Raw genomic sequence first — 16,028 nt, 5'->3', positions numbered from 1 at the left:
TAAGTCCACCTGTCCTCAACTCATTTTCTCTTCCTTGTTTTAACCTCACAGGAATATGGAAATAGCTTAAGGATACCACATTCGGAATACTTTTGCTTAGTTCTGAAAGATATGCGCAGCGCAACAATCAAATATTGATTGATCTGCGTATGCATATGAAATACTACCAAGGTCATCATTTTGTAACTATGAATGAAGAAATTGGACAACAGAGCCTGCTATTGCTCAAGATACACTCTGCATTAGTACAGATACAGTGTTTACCTTCAGTACACTATTGGGACTCAACTGAGGCAGGGGCCGGATGTCTTCTGCTTTTTATTCCAACATGAGTAGCCAATTAAACAATTAAACCCAATTATTTTCCTACACAGACACATATAGGATTTTACCGTTGGTTACTCAAGCCTTTCACTTTGTAAAAAGCACAGTGAGCTGGGAGGCTATTGGGAACCTGGTTAGAAGAACTGCAGCTATGCAGTTAACTGAATGGACAGACCCACTGTGCAACGGAGAGCTCAGGTAGACCAAAAACACCAAGACACGGGGCCTCCAGGAGCTGATCCAGCGGGGGACTGGAGACCTGTTTCTACTTCAAAGACCACCTGTTCAAAGCACAGCTGGGGCACTTAGGTCTTGGTATAAAGAAAATAACTTTAATACAACAACATATTTATGGTATACACTTTTAAAAAAAATGCTTTTACACCTTTGGAAAACAGTACACAACAACCACAATGGCCACGTGACAGAAAGAATAAATACAAAGTTATTTTATGCTCAGAAATCATGCTCAGTATTAGATACAAAAATTCAAGTGGACGTTTCTGAAGGTAAATGGACTGGCAGGCACAGCACAAAAACTGCTTTCTGTTCTTATTTTGAAAAAATGTTTAAAATCCTTGTAAGAGTCAGAACATTACCCTTGCACAATTAAAGAAGCCAGAATACACCAATTTCTTAAATGTGCATAGTACAATAGTACTCCCACACGTCTAATTTATGTTTTTGGGGTAGTTCTTGTCAAGTTAATGTTCTCTGTCAAGAACTCCGTTTTATTTTAAGTCCACAAGCTAAATTTAACTACGCAAATTTTGCACCGTTGCCTTTTTTTTTACTTACTCTATTGATGGCTGCCAATTCGCAGATGGCGCCGCAGAATTTTTCATTGAAAAAAATATGTTATGCATAAGCACCTTGCGTTTCAGAATACCATTACTCCTCTTTGCTCTGCCTGTGTGGACATTGCTATGGCCACAAGCAGCCCGATTTCTCTTGGGTCGAGTCCACAGCGGTGTCTCTGAGCACCTTCTTTAAGTCTGAGAGAGTCCCAGATGGTTCTCCTTGTCCGGACCTCCGGCAGCAGACCGCAGACCAGGAGGCCCAGGGGGGCTCTGTGCCGAAGCTGCCCCCGCCGGCTCGCCGCTGGGTTTCTGGCTGTGCCCCTGTCTCTTCTTTCTGGCGCGACGATTCTTGAACCAAACCTAAAAGCGGAAGACAAGTCGCACGTCAGACGCTGCCCTGCCCTTCCTGACACTGCAGCGGGTGTCTTGCCGTCGGCCGCGTCACTGCGATGACACGGGATAGCCCAGCCGAACTGCGACTGTAAAAAAAGGGCGCGCTGTTTGAAACGTGCGCAGGCCTGGGCTTCCAAGGGTTTTGAAAAGTCGCGACGCGTATCTAATACACATCATTAACACACCACGAATGGGTTTATCAAAAACGACAGTCTACAGATAATATGAAAAGCCCTTCGTGAAAAAACCCTAAACGGTTTGCAAAGTTGGGTTTCCTCACCCGGACAGCTTCTTCCGAAAGGCCCAGTCGCCTCGCCAGCTCCTCCCGCTCCTGCGGGCTGGGGTAGTCGGTCCGGCCGAAGAGGCGCTCCAGCTGCTCGGTCTGGCTGCGGGTGAACACCGTGCGCAACCGCCGCCGCTTCTTACCGCCTGAGGGAGAGAGGACAGAGGTCAGCTCCCCGCAGCGCAGCGCTAACACACGTTGCACATGTGAGCTGGTTCGTCCCGAGTGGTTTGCACGGATGAAGCGCCGTCAGTCTTGCATCCATTGCTAACAAATACCCTGTTTTCGTGCACAATTTAAGCTTTTTCACGGGAGACAGCCCTGTCTAGCCAGTTGACGATTATTTGAATGTAAGGCTTGTATTAACCGTGCGCCTCTTACCGGCTGGGCCAGCTGTCGCGCCGAAGTCCGGCGGCGCGTAGCTCCCGCAGTGGCACACGCTGTAGCCGGATCCATATGGGCACCCACGCTGGAAAGAAGAGATGGGGAGACCCGAGTCGTACCAGCGAGGGTACCCGCCGCCGGTAGCGGGACCTGGACCGAGCCCGGGACCGGCCGCGCGCCGCAGAGCTGGCGGGCAGCACGTGCCGCCGGGGGCCGCAGGCGCCGGAGACAGAATATTGTCGATGGTGAAGCCGAAAGACCTGATTATTTCCATGTTAGGCAACGTCGTTTAGCGAAAAATAAATAAATTTGGGTTAAAATAAATGAGTCCTCAGTTGCTCAACAAAGTAATCGGCTCGTTGTCCGTTTTGTCCTTAAAATGCGTGGTCTCCCGTTAGGCGCTCGCCTGGCGCAAAGCCCTTGCGTCGTTTCGCACCTGATGTTTACGGCTCATCTAAAGCACAAACTGAGGAAAATCGCGATTTATCGTTCACCCTGTCCTCTTGGAAGCAGTTCTGAAGAGAACTTCACCCCTCGTCTGAATTTGTACCCTCCCAGCCGAGCTGCGATCGTGCAGTACACAAATAATCAGACACCTGATTGAATCCCATTACCACGCCCGTGGCGGCGCGGCAGGTCATGTCCCAGCTGGGGGACTGGGAAACGCTCATCGCCGAACGACGCCGCCGCACGGAACGGAAGCGTATTTGAAGTGTCTGGTCCAAACACAAAACACACTTTTATTCCGAGATAAAAGATTAAAGAGAACGTTCGTGTTTGCAGATTTAAGAGACCTCCTCTTGGATAGATTAAAAAAGCGTTCGAGTTTGTCGTTCAGTATGACTCTTACAAGGTGTAAACGTTTTGTGACGCTTTGCCACGTCGACATCTGCATTTCACTTCATGGAAGAAATGTTATTTTTTTAAAATATCCCGCCACATAAATGTTTTTATTTTTTCCATGAACTTTAACTTAACTCATGACCAAACGATAACAGAAAATAAACCCTCACAGGCATTATGGCTATATTTAGGACTCCAAACCCCTGTAGGAAATGAGGAACAATAAAGAATCCTTATAAATTAATTTTATATTCCACTTAGGTTACACGGCCGACAAAGACAAAAATACACACAGTTAAGGGAAACAATAAAGATGACTGGAAATAAGCTTCGTGCTAAGGTAAAGGGTGAAAAATGTCAAGAGTTTTTTCAAAGAATATTGTATACAATCCTTCTATTTTAAAGCATTTACAAAACTCCCGGTCTGTTCCTACGTGTTGAAGTGTCTAGTCCACTGGTGCTCGTCACAGGCTGGTCTCAGCGCGCTTTGCTCTGAGCCAAACGAAAGAAGGCCTTTTCTGTCCAAATCAAGTCCTTAGCAACTTCCACACTGAAGGGTCAGAGCGGCGCTATAATTCAAACATGATCGCCTGTCACTGGGCCGGCGTTCGCAAAATGGCTAGTTAATAGAATCGCAGTCGAGTGGAGGCCCTACATGAAATCGTACTCGACATTTTAAAAAGTTGCTATTTTTAGCGTGAAATGTTAATTCTACGTGAAGCTAGAAGATCTAAGGTCCGTTTGATGTCTGATGTCTGACCAGCTGTTCAGTCAGGCTGATCGCAGCTTTCGCTTGTCTAGTTGTAAGCAACTAATAACATGTCAGTTCAAATAAGAAACGAATATTATACAAAAAGCACAACTAGACTTTGCAGAAAAACGTAAGGCTTCCAAATCTGCAGCACAGCAAAGTCTGGTGACATATGAAAATGAAGAGCATAAGAACAGTTGGTTATTTAGAAAACATCGATTCAGGGTAAGAGATTTATAGGACGCGAATAAGTACTTAAAATTGTTTACTTGTTGCGATAATAGTAGTAAACAATATATGATACAGAGGAAAAATATCATATGTGAGATTCAACTTTTCAGACGTAAATAAAAACAACGAAAAAAATCACTTAAATTAGACACTTGTTTTCTAACGCACCACAGAAAGGGATTGACGGGCGTTAACCTGACGTAGTCATCGGCGCTGCGCTTTGCGGATCAAGAAAGAGGATTTGTTAAAGCTCTCGTGGAGGCTGAACAGAGCACAAAGCCAAAATAGCGCACAAGGGCACTTCTACACAGCAATACAATCTACAATTGTCCCACCTCTGGGGTCAGCCTGCAGATACCACTCCTTTCAAAAACTTTCTGATTACTACCTGTCTTCATTTAACACCTCTGACTTGCCCGATTAATTATGAATCTGGGTTGTACATGTTCTCCTTTCCTATGCTATAAAGAATATACTTCCTGAACTTAATATCATCATATGACAGCAAGTGATAAAGTTAAAATGACAAATTCTCAAAAAAAGCATGCAAAACCTAGACATTCAAGTGTTTTAAAAAAATACAGTCTGTCTGCCAAGCTGACTGTCTGCTAAGACTCGTCAACATCCATTAAAGACTCCTAACAGTGTGCAGCAAGCAGTTTCACTGAAACTTGGAGAAACACCAAATAAGGTGGCAACACCATGTGGAGTATTAATTCCATTTTCACTTACTTGTACTTACTTGTAAGGCCTCAAGCTACTGTTCCAACACTGGAGACCGATTGGTCCATGTCAGCCCACCTGGAGCGATGAGAACGTACAAAATGACAAAATTGCTGAAATTGCCATATGTAGTGTACAGTGAAATCCCAAATGTGTACAGCAAATTTCAATACAGGTGCAATCTGATTAGCTCTATGTTAGTAATAATAATAACAATAATAATAATACTTTGCATTCATATAGTAGTTTATCCCAAAGAATCACAAAAACATTTTAGAAAATATTTCGGAAAACATCTGAAAATATAAGAATATGCCTCTTACACAGACGTGATGATACATGCACATACATTAAAAGTCAAACAGGGAGTGCCATTCAGCCTGTATAGCCTGTTTTAAAACTAATAGAATGTCAACAAGCTGCTTGAGAGAAAACTGGGAATCAGCCTCAACAACATGGCTGCGCAGCTCAGTCTATTCTGTCACAACCCTTTGGGCAAAGAAGTGCCTTCTGTTCTCAGTTTTAAACGCACTTCCACAGAGTTTCCACCTGTGCCCTCCAGTTCGTGTTTCACTGTTCATAACTCTGACAGAGGACAGCACAAAGCTAACTGATCCAAAAGATTCACAGCACTTAGCCCAGGGATTCCACAAGGAGCTGTCACCTACAGTACGTGTTTATAAAGCATCCACGATGGGCACCGCGTCATGCGAACCAATCACAGACTCTCTAGAGAGCCGTCTGTACACTAAGGGTCACAGTTGTACTGCTGGGCATCCAGACCAGGAACAGTTGGTAAATCATGCAAAAGTAGAAATGTCATCACAAATACACCATATTCACTGACACAGGGCTGCACTGCTCTTGGCCAGCTTATAAAGTTTGGTGAAATTCTGAGAACATGTTTTAGATATTAGATTTAAACTGGCATGTGTCAGCAGTCTTGGTCCACTGAAAATCCACACGATTAATTCTTGAATGCGCCCATTCGTTCTCACTACATTCAAGCTCAATCAGCCCAGCAGCAGAGGATGTGCGTCGAGAGGTGAGTTTGTTTCACCTGGGATGGTCCCCACCCGTGCAGCCACCCCGGACGTGTGATGTGACTGCACAGCCCCCTCGACACGTCTGTGAGGCTTGAGGACAACAGCTGCAACAGGCCTGGGAAGGGTTGTGGGTTCAGAAAGACACTTGTGAAGTGTGTTTCTTTCTTAGGCAAAAGAAAAAATCGAATTACATACTTCAATACAGCTGAACGCAGCAGTGACCAGGGCCCAGGAAAATACATTTTCACTATCACTGGTGATGGAGAGTTTACTGTAAGATCATTTTTCAACAGTGTATATATGAGTCCCATCATATGCGTGTGTAGCAACATTTGTCATTCACTGATTGCACAGTTCTGTTGTCTGATATGTGTTATAGTTATTGCACAAAAAGAATCAGGTCTGAGCTAGTGACCGGCTGACATTTATTTGCCCTGAGATCTGGCAGACACCTATTTGTGAACTACTTCAGTCTACCTGGCAGCAAGTCTCAGCAGCAGCTTATCTCAAATGTATCACTGCCCTGGGATCAGTCCTGAAAAGAGCATACAGTTACATTCCCTGTTCTGCATCTTTTTTAGTCTTGAACAGAGAGGACTGTGGGTCCCTGATCCTGTTATCAAAATCCACAAAGACAAGTCATGGACACAGGAACAAGTAATAGGTTTATTTCCTGCTGAAAAGAGAAGAGTGAAAACACAATGTTTCGGCTGTGAAGCCTTCTTCAGAGGGACACACGGGGGACACAGGGACTCATGGACACAGTCAAGCCAGTGAATCACAACCATGGGGCACAAAAGAACAATATGGGATGTGCATTTAGAAGAGAAAATAGGAGATTATTTTTACACAAAGTGTTGTGGCAGTAGTGTGGAGCAAGCTGCCCAGCCATGACGGCCACACGTGGAGCTGAATCATGGTCTGTAGCCTTTCTTATGTTTTTACATACAGGTCAATATCATATGGGTTGCCATGACCCAACTGGGAAAAGTGGCTAAGCCAGGGTTTCCCAATTCTGATCCCGGAGGAACTCAAAGCTACTGGTTTAAGTGGAGTATGAATTGACTTAATAAAATAATTAATTACAACTGTTTGTTTTCAGGTCTTAAATTTTTTTGACGTTACCTTTTAAGGATTACAGGTCGTAAAAATAAAATACCAGTCGCAAACATTCAATCAGCCCCTCGTTAGTTTAGCTAAAGCTTTGATGTAGATTTTTAAATTGGGTTTGAACGCACACCAGCAGGCCTGAAGCACAACGATTGGGGTAGTTGCATTTCAAGCGTTATACAGTAAACGGCCACCAGGGGGGGGCAGTGTTCCAGACCTGCAGAGCTTGCTGATGGGGCGGTGCTGCTTGCGCTTAGCACCGCCTTCTCCTCAAATCTCAATTGGTTATCAGTAGGTCCTTGTCCGCTCCGATTGGCTGGCGCTGCTGTTTGTCTCGCACACCCGGAAGTGCGTGGTGCTCCGCCGTACAGTAACGCAGGTAGAACTGTATAAGCATTTAGTTTATCACGATTAATGTAAATACGTGTAAATTGTCATTTATTTCTATCTAAATCGTTTTTTTCCTGTTTAGAAAATGATCATTTTCTGCTTTCTTTGGGCTCACATATCCTTGATTTCGTGGTCGCGCTGATATCTGGGTCCTGATCTGTAGCCGGGGGATTTTTTAATAAATGAGGTTTTATAAAATACTCAAGTGTCTGAACAGTTTCGCAGGGCATGTCTCCGGATTTATTATTCACGGCGACACAATTCCGCTTCTTCATTATAAAACAGTGTTTAGTTTTCCGAAGCACTGCGGCACAGAAGAAGTGTTGTGGTGTCGTTAAGCGAGGTTGGAGTGCATATCGCAGATTGAAATTTTGTTCAAGACATTTTACGTTTATTTTACGATGCGAGGAATGTCCCCTTCTGCTTCGAGTCACCCCAAACAAACTAGCTTTAGATATTTAAATGACTTGGTACTGCACACATCTGTCACCGAAACTGAAGATAGGCTGTTGACCTCACCTGGAATGGTGTTAAAAAACAACAACAAATTGAACTGAACACATTGTAAAAAATATTTTTACGTGTGTTGCTGTTTACTAAATGTGTTTGATAGGCAGATGCCGGCGGCAGCATCATGGAAGAGCCCCAGTCTCATGTCCTGAAGGAGCTGGAGTCGTACACTGTGAAGGAGGTAGGAGGATTCGCCAGGCTTTTTCAGTCAATATCTTTCGCCCCCGACACAGGAACCAGGTTGGGAATTTTCAGAGCTCCTTCTGTCGGGCCAGATGGCTCTGATATTAACTCGATATGGAGACCTTCTTCGGCGTTTGAGCAAACTCACAGTTACATCAAGAACACGCGCATTTAAAAGGCGATCGACATGAATCTTCCCACATTTAATTCTGATATATATATGCAAAACCAACATCCCCCACCGGAGCTGGGAGTGCGTAGGAAGAGATAACGCTTTTAACTTCTGCATAAAATTTCCACAGTCCATCTTGCCGACACTTATTTCAGTAATCTAGTGGTGTATCCTCATCTTTAATAAGTGCACGGTTGTAAGAATGCGAATAACAGAGAAAGTTTGCCACGAAGAGGCAGTGTTGTATCACACTTGACCCGACCTGACTTCTTTTCTACAGGGGAAGCACTTTTGAATGGTTTGACAACGACCATAAACTATGCTTTTATTTTAGGTGAAAAATAGTGTTTAACACCAAAACGTACCGTAGCTGTTTAAATCTCTTTAGATAGATAGATAATACTTTATTAATCCCGTAGGGAAATTGATGTGTTACAGCAGTCCAGCCCGAGACAAGCAAAAACAGACATCAGAATAGTTATAAAACAAAAGACAACAAAATAAATAAATAAAAAATAAATACATAGGTGTGTGCAAAATGTGATGATTGTAGTCACTGTAAAAACAATAAAATATTGTTTAAGGAGCAGTAACCCCCAACAAGAACTGACAAAGACATACCGCAGCACAGGTTCTGCATGTTACATTCACAAATGACTGTTTCCAGAACTGCGTCAAGTACTGTATTTTTGCCATCAAAGGACTAGTGACGGGGTGAGGCTGAACGTCAGTAGCTCACAGACCCTCTTGCCTGTAAGAAGCCTGGAAACACGGGCAGAGGTGCGAGTGATCTGGGAGGCGAGGTTGTGTCTGATGTCATGAAATGCTTGTTTCTTCACCTGTGGTGTCTAGGGTCCACTTCTCCCAGGCCCATAAAGCGACAGTACTACCACATCAGGCTTTTAGCAGAATTACTTGAATAATTTCTAATCAGTAATAAAAATTACTGGTCATCTTACAGGTTTTAACTTTGTTTTGCAACAAATCTCAGGCACTTTGATTTGTTACTGTCAGTAGAGGCTTGTAGACGACAGAAAACCTCAGCATGTTTATCTGTAACACTTATTGTCCTTTTTTCTTTGATCCCAGGCTCCTCCGACTGTTTACTATGTTCCTGGGTTTATAACGGAAACGGAGGAGGCCTACCTCTTACAGCAGGTCAGATGCGAGGGCGTTGGTTGACGTTGCTTCGCCTGAAATGATGCACTCAGCGCAGTCACCTTTCGAAAGAGCTCAGACGGCTTGTACAGCTCTACAACAAAGACTTGATAAGAGAATAAACAGGACAGAATGTAAAAGCTTGGATTATCCTGTTGCAAAAACTAAAAATAAAGCTTTTTAATGCTCCCAGTACTAGACTTCATACAAAGGGGAAAAAAAGGAACCGTTTAAAGATTAGAAATATCAACTGAGAGCCACTCGGGTATTTCTCACCGCTCACTCGGCAAGCCTATAATGAAAATAAAAGCTCTCTAATGAGCTGCAACTCTCAGGATAACTTGTCAAGTTGAAATGACATCTTTAAGCTAAAAAGAAGTATGTGATGTTGAGCTTTCTATTCCCTGATGTGATATAGTGTAGCAGAAGACATATTTGCTTGCAACCACATTTGGAAATAGTTTTGTTCTCTATGGATTGGTAAGGAGCTGTTACTGTATCTACACTGCTATTGCTCTGTGGCAGTCCAGGGTTATCTGAAAATGTGATTCCCACTCTTATCTTTCTGCTCCTTAGGTATACAAAGCCCCCAAACCCAAATGGACCCAACTGTCAGGCAGACGGCTGCAGAACTGGGGTATCGTATCACAGTGAAACACTTCTGAATTTCCAGAAAAACGTCTCTCTTGGATCCTTTAAATCCTTTAATTCTTATCAGTTAATGGGCCCTGTGTGTGGGTCCTGCAGGGAGCTGGTGTCCCGTCCAGGGCGTGTGTGGGTCCTGCTGTGGACCGGTGTCCCGTCCAGGGCGTGTGTGGGTCCTGCAGGGAACTGGTGTCCCGTCCAGGGCGTGTGTGGGCCCTGCTGTGGACCGGTGTCCCGTCCAGGGTGTGTTTGGGCCCTGCTGTGGACCGGTGTCCCGTCCAGGGTGTGTGTGGGCCCTGCGGTGGACTTGTGCCCCCTGTAGGTTGCTTTACCTCCTTGCACCCTGTGCCTCATCATGCAGATAATGGACGGCCAGGAAGGCCAATATCCAAGCATATCCGGGATCTCGCCAAATGTCATTACAGCATTTGCTTTCACCTTAGAATTTAATGATGACGTACTGGTAATTTACTTTGATGTATTTAAGATGTCTTTTCAATGAAACGTCTAAAAAGACCTGTGCGAATTGAAATTTCTAAAGATTAATTTAAGCAGCAAAGATCCGTGTGGCAGACAGGACATTGCCCATCAAAATTCCTGTCTACTAGGGCATCCATCTATTCACCACCAAAAGGAAAAGTCCTGGAATGACATGAAAGCGTCTGTCTGTGACTGGTGACTGACGCACTCTTAATTTGGATTCACAGGTGTGGCTCAGATACACATGTCCTTTATGGTAATTTAGGTTGAATGTGTATTGCCCCAGGGCACTCTCAAACTTTAGTTGAGCATGGTACAATAGGGGCAGTTTATGCACAGGAATCCTGTCTGGGGGAGCTGCTGAAAGAAGCTTTTGTTTTCTTAGGAAATGCCTTTTGGAAAAGACAGTTGCCACTTTGTTACTGTGTGTATTTAATCATGATCCGGTGTCCAAGCCTTAAGTTTTAGAAGACATCAAAAAGAGTAAGCAGGACACTTTCCAACCTTAAAGGGTTTCCCCTTAGAGTCTGGTTGTGATGCTAACACTGTGCTACAGAGAGTGCAGAGAAATTTCCTGTTTCACATCTGTTCTACTTACTAAAGATGGACTTTTGCAAAGTGCTCAGGGTTCCGCCTTATTCAGAAGATCTTACTCCTGTGCTATTTTTAATAGTCTTTCTTTTATACAGCTTAATCGCCACAGTAGTCATTCTGGTGATTAATACAAGCTTTTTCTTGAAGCAGATTTAATGGAGTCGATTCAAAGCACCTTCACCAGAACCTGATGAGCTCTTATCTGTAGGTTTGCATAGTGAAGGGCTTAAAAAAAGAATGTGATTCTTAACAATGTCAAGACATCTTTGCAACACCGATATCCTAAATCAAGTCTTGGCTACTGCTCCCCAGCTTATAGAACATAACAGACCTCTGGGGTTTAATGAACACTTTTACCCAAACTAGTTCACAAGTTACCAAAAAACATCTTCCAAAGATCCAAATATGGAACTAAAAGCATCAGCCTTACTTTTGCGTTTTTGAGTCATTGCAGTTTGATTTACCCCTTAAACTTACAATGTTTATTTTAAGTTTTGCATTGAAAATTGAAAATGTCTTTTATTAACCTGATTCCTTCTATAAGCCAACTAGAGGCCACTGATTTGCAACATGTGAAAAAGGAAGGTCACGTAAAGTTGAGTCTTTGAGACTTTGAATAGGAAAGTAATAAGAGCTGCAGTTTCTTGTGTGTAAGGCAAGGCCCTATGTTGCATAAGGGTCTGTTGTAACTCCTATGCCTAGATAGACAATTGAAGTTAATATTAAAAACCTGTTGCTTTTTTGCATCATACATGAGCCTGCTGTGCAGTGGGAGTCTTATTTTCATTCTGATGGAACACATCCCAGACAGAAAGGACAATCTGTTCCCTGATTTCACACAAAGGGTTGTGGGTGTCTGGAACAAGCTGCAAAGCCATGATGTAAAAGCCAGAACCCCGACTGCTTTCAGGAAACAATGACAAGATCCAGGGATCAAAGATCTACTAGCAACCAAACAAGCTTGATGCGCCGAACGTCCTGCTCTGGTTGGTAATCCTTCTCCTGTTGTGATCCAGGAGGGCTGCCTCATCCGAAGGGAATGCTGGTGGAAGAACTTCCCGACTGGCTGAAAACGTACGCCAATAAAATCTCCGCCCTTGGGGCATTTTCCGGAAAGACCGCCAACCACGTCCTGGTGAACGAATACAAACCAGGAGAAGGGATCATGGTAATGTGCAGAGCTCATTTGCCAAACCAACACGTTGGCGTGCTAGAAAAATGGGTTCATATGGGGTGACGGGGTGCTAATGTGCACCTATCTGTTTTTTTCCTTCCAGCCTCATGAAGATGGACCCCTCTACTTCCCCACAGTGACAACCATCAGCCTGGGATCCCACACTCTCCTGGATTTCTACCGGCCCATTAGCATAGTGCAGGAGCAGGTCAGTGCCAACAGGGGGAGCCACAGGCCACATGCACTGCCACAGGCAAGTCATGCATATGCAGTTTACAGTGCACCGAAGAATAAGTTAAAGTTTATTGTCATTATACTCACACAGGTATATGGTATAATGAAATGCTATTTAGCTAGCTCTCAGATGGTAAGTAGTACAAAAAACAACAACAATACAATCGTATAAGAAAAGAAAGACAGAGACAACAGGCAATGTGCAAAACAACAACAGGTAACAGGTAATGTGCAAAACAACATCAGTTGTGCAAAATCATACATCAACAGAATGAAATAAAGGATAGAAAATTATGGGGAGTGAGCTTCTTGACATGTGAGGCAGAGGTAGATTTCAGTGTGTGTTTGAGTTTTGATGAAGAGAGAAGGCACCATGAGGGTTCAGATCGTAGGTGAGAGAGGCTGGGAGTTTAATAGTTTGATAGTGCAGGGGTAAAAACTGTCTCTGAGTCTGGTAGTCCTGGTCTGAATGCTCCAGTACCGTTTTCCAGATGGTAGAGGGTCAAACAGTCTGTAGCTGGGGTGTCGGGGGTCTTTGATGATGTTTAGAGCTTGCCTCAAGCACTGTCTGTGATAAATTCCAATAGCATTATTGGAATAATAATGGTGCTGATAAACAAGGTGTGTGTAATTAAACTGGGGAGGCCATGCATGGAAAAATCAGACTGCATCCTTTACAATGTTGTTTTGTGGATTTAAAGTGTTCAAAGACTTTTTTTAGGATTTCTATTTCTAAGACCAAAGAGCTTGATATGGGCTTGGCATCCATAAAGTAAGCAGAATCCAACAGGGATGTTGGCAGGACAGCAGGGAATGGGGGTAACAGGACAGGAACAGCCAGGGGGCTCGGCTGACTCTCCTGACTCTGCGCTGCCCCCCCCCAGGAGGGAGTCCCGCAGACGGAGGAGAACCGCTACCTCCTGTCCCTGCTGGTGGAGCCGCGGAGCCTGCTGGTCCTGCAGGACGACATGTACACGCACTTCCTGCATGGCATCCGCGGCGTGGCGCGGGACACCGTCACCGAGAGCGTGGCCAACCTGCGGGCCGTGCCGGCCGAGCCGGGGGACAGCCTGAGCCGGGGGACCCGGGTCTCTCTGACCATCCGGCACGTTCCCAGAGTGCTCAAGACGGGCCTGCTGCTGGGGAGGAAGAAATGACACCGGGGCGGCACCCCCAACGCCCCTGCACTGGACAGGGTCCTGCAACGGGGGGGCAGTTTCATGGAGGCCGAGACAGACGGGTGACCTTCTGGCTGAAGCGGACAGTCGGTTCCACACACTGACTGCAGCGAGAGCCGCAGTGGAAACAGAGGAGCCTACAGTCAGCGACGAGTGGAGCCCAACACCGACAAGAACCGACAAGCCTGCCGAACAGAAAGCTTCGAAAAACCTGAACTCAGATTTCTTGGCCTTGACCGCTGAAGCAGTGCTGAAACATGTCCTGTTAGATTGATGGTTTTGGTTAAGTAATAATGATCCAGACGGGCAGTAAATGGTGCAGTCTGTACAGAGCTTCTTCCCTCTGTCAATCCCTCAGTAATCCACTTGGACTGGGAATTTAAATCAGGACCTCGAGTATCAGCCTGCTGGAGTGTAGACACACGGCTGCCAGGCTGGAAAATGAAAACTGCGCAAGAGCTGGGGCCTGTTCTAACTAACAGTCTTGACACTGAGACTATATGGGTGTGGCGCAACACCAAGAACAAAATGGACCAGACACAAACACTGCAGTCTATGTTTGCTCATCCTTACACATCAACTGATCGTCCGTGCACGGTGTGACACTTTTTCCATGGAGTGCAAAAGTGTTGTGAGAAATCTAGACAGTGCCCCATTACATCTGTGGAGTGCTTGCTTTAATGTATCCAAGCCATGTAGGTTGCCTGCAGACTGCCTTGGCTCCTGGGGGTCTGTTCTGCCTTTAATAAAAGAAGTGGTCACACTGTTTCCCTTAACACATTTTACACTTAGCCCTCATTTCCTTTTGTCCTTTTTGATTACAGAAACCTAAAAAAAAACTGAATTTAGAAAGTTTTAACATAGTGTTACAATTCCATTATCTATCTGTCATCATCAATTCTGTCATTTTAAGGTTCAGTTCTTTAACTGATTTCACAAAGGCACAGTACATGCAAGACTTGCCCTATACTGCAATTCACATATCATTCTCAAGTGCACAGAGCAAGTACAGTGCATCTGGTAAGGTTTTACAGTGACAGACATTGCATTTTACAATTCTCTGCCTTCACTAATAGTAAATACAGTAAGTGTTAATCTACTTACTCTGCGTATTTAACAATCATTTATCTTAGGATTTGGGAGTTGCATTTTGTTGTGCTTTTGGCAATTTAAGAAAGGGTGTGAATACTTTTGTAGCTCCATGAGAGTTGACTTCACTCGGTATTGAATTACAAACAGAATTTGTTGTATATATAGAGTAAGAGATCAGTACAGATATATACAGTAAATTTAAGACTGCTTACTCCAGTGTATAAAGATAGATGTAATGAATGATACACTCATACATTAACACCCTTTGTTTTCTATAGTCCTGGCAAATAGAAGAGATGGTTTCTCGTCTGCGATGCAGAACTTTGCAGGCACAGCCTTTCTAGAGTACACAGCAGAGCAAGGCAGCGACGCTCTGCAGTATCGTGCCCTCGGCGCTGATGAATGCCGTTATCCGGGGAAGCTTTGCTGCTCATTAGTGTTTTCCCTCGCACAGCCTCTACACTTCAACTCGAAGGAAATTGTTTTATTTTTTTTCTAACTTTTGTTAACAGCCAGACATTAGTGCCTTCACCACCCGCCCCCTCCTTTAACACCCGTAAGACAAAATATTTGCCTCAGCTGCATGTTTAATGTGGTTTCTCCGTCAGGAATTATGCCGGCCCTAAGGGTCTGGCGCTATTCCTACATCCCAGCGATCCCACTGCAGCCGGAACAGTGCAACACTACTATGGGAGGCGGCCTGACACGTTGGGATCTTCTTGCACACAAGGCCATCGGTCTGAAGGGTGGAGTGTGCACAGAAGGAACACAGGGGTGAGGTACAAAATCCATCCACCTTATAACGGCTTCTTCCAATTCAGACTCGCGGGCGAGCCAGCGCCCATCTCGGTGAGCAACAGACGAGGCAGGTACACCCTGGGCAGGACGCGCAGGCACAACACACTCACAGCAGGGCTAACTTTCCCAGAAGCCAATTCACCTACCAGCATGGCTTTGGACTGCGGGACGAAGCCCACACAAACCTGGGGGGAACATGCAAACTCCACACAGACAGCGCCCCCGGTCTCGAACCCAGGGCCCCAGCTCGGTGAGGCAGCACTGCTCACCGCTGCACCACCCTGCCGCCAACAGTAGAAAATAGAAAGTTAAAATAAAGTGTGAATCCGAAACCCTGAGCTAAGCTTTGGCATTCCCCCACCCTCTTGGAGAGCATGACTGAATTTCTAACCCCCAGGGCTGCGTCGCTGACATTTTTTCAGCAGAAACTTCCTTGGCTGAGATCCTCCTACAAGCTTCTTGCTAAAGGGAAGGTCGCTGCACGATGAAGGTTCAGGAAGAAAGCAGACGGGCTACAGCAGAGCAAACAAAC

General features: G+C 44.9%; 2 protein-coding genes across 5 annotated transcripts; one reads left to right on the top strand and one right to left on the bottom strand.

Annotated features, from left to right (window-relative positions):
- Positions 1–1,313: 1,313 nt before the first annotated feature.
- Positions 1,314–2,458, bottom strand: dharma. Its single transcript, XM_088910168.1, has 3 exons — positions 2,182–2,458; positions 1,798–1,946; positions 1,314–1,484 (listed from the first exon to the last, which is right to left on the bottom strand). The coding sequence occupies exons 1-3, from the start codon at positions 2,456–2,458 to the stop codon at positions 1,314–1,316; spliced, it is 597 nt and encodes a 198-aa protein (XP_088766294.1).
- A 4,760-nt stretch (positions 2,459–7,218) lies between these two features.
- Positions 7,219–14,378, top strand: alkbh6 (alkB homolog 6, nucleotide demethylase). Of its 4 annotated transcripts, none has more exons than XM_088911485.1 (7): positions 7,219–7,267; positions 7,892–7,969; positions 9,233–9,301; positions 9,878–9,938; positions 12,037–12,188; positions 12,298–12,402; positions 13,313–14,378. In XM_088911485.1, the coding sequence occupies exons 2-7, from the start codon at positions 7,913–7,915 to the stop codon at positions 13,583–13,585; spliced, it is 717 nt and encodes a 238-aa protein (XP_088767611.1). In that variant the 5' UTR covers positions 7,219–7,267; positions 7,892–7,912; the 3' UTR covers positions 13,586–14,378. The 4 variants fall into 4 exon arrangements, with proteins under 4 accessions (XP_088767611.1, XP_088767609.1, XP_088767610.1 ...); XM_088911483.1 differs by having other exon boundaries at positions 12,298–12,447; positions 13,313–13,718; XM_088911484.1 differs by having other exon boundaries at positions 7,230–7,267; positions 7,896–7,969; positions 12,298–12,447; positions 13,313–13,718.
- Positions 14,379–16,028: the final 1,650 nt, after the last annotated feature.

This window comes from Atractosteus spatula, chromosome 3, assembly GCF_055471065.1.
Source record: "Atractosteus spatula isolate fAtrSpa1 chromosome 3, fAtrSpa1.hap1, whole genome shotgun sequence".
Classification (NCBI taxonomy): Eukaryota; Metazoa; Chordata; class Actinopteri; order Semionotiformes; family Lepisosteidae; genus Atractosteus; species Atractosteus spatula.
This window is presented reverse-complemented; position numbering and strand designations above follow the sequence as displayed.

Coding starts and splice junctions, on each gene's coding strand:
- dharma (XM_088910168.1), bottom strand. CDS start 2,458: ATGGAAATAATCAGGTCTTTCGGCTTCACCATCGACAATATTCTGTCT. Junction 1,947..2,181: donor CGCGACAGCTGGCCCAGCCG/GTAAGAGGCGCA, acceptor TCTCTCCCTCAG/GCGGTAAGAAGCGGCGGCGG. Junction 1,485..1,797: donor TTTCGGAAGAAGCTGTCCGG/GTGAGGAAACCC, acceptor TTCCGCTTTTAG/GTTTGGTTCAAGAATCGTCG.
- alkbh6 (XM_088911483.1), top strand. CDS start 7,913: ATGGAAGAGCCCCAGTCTCATGTCCTGAAGGAGCTGGAGTCGTACACT. Junction 7,970..9,232: donor AGTCGTACACTGTGAAGGAG/GTAGGAGGATTC, acceptor CTTTGATCCCAG/GCTCCTCCGACTGTTTACTA. Junction 9,302..9,877: donor AGGCCTACCTCTTACAGCAG/GTCAGATGCGAG, acceptor TCTGCTCCTTAG/GTATACAAAGCCCCCAAACC.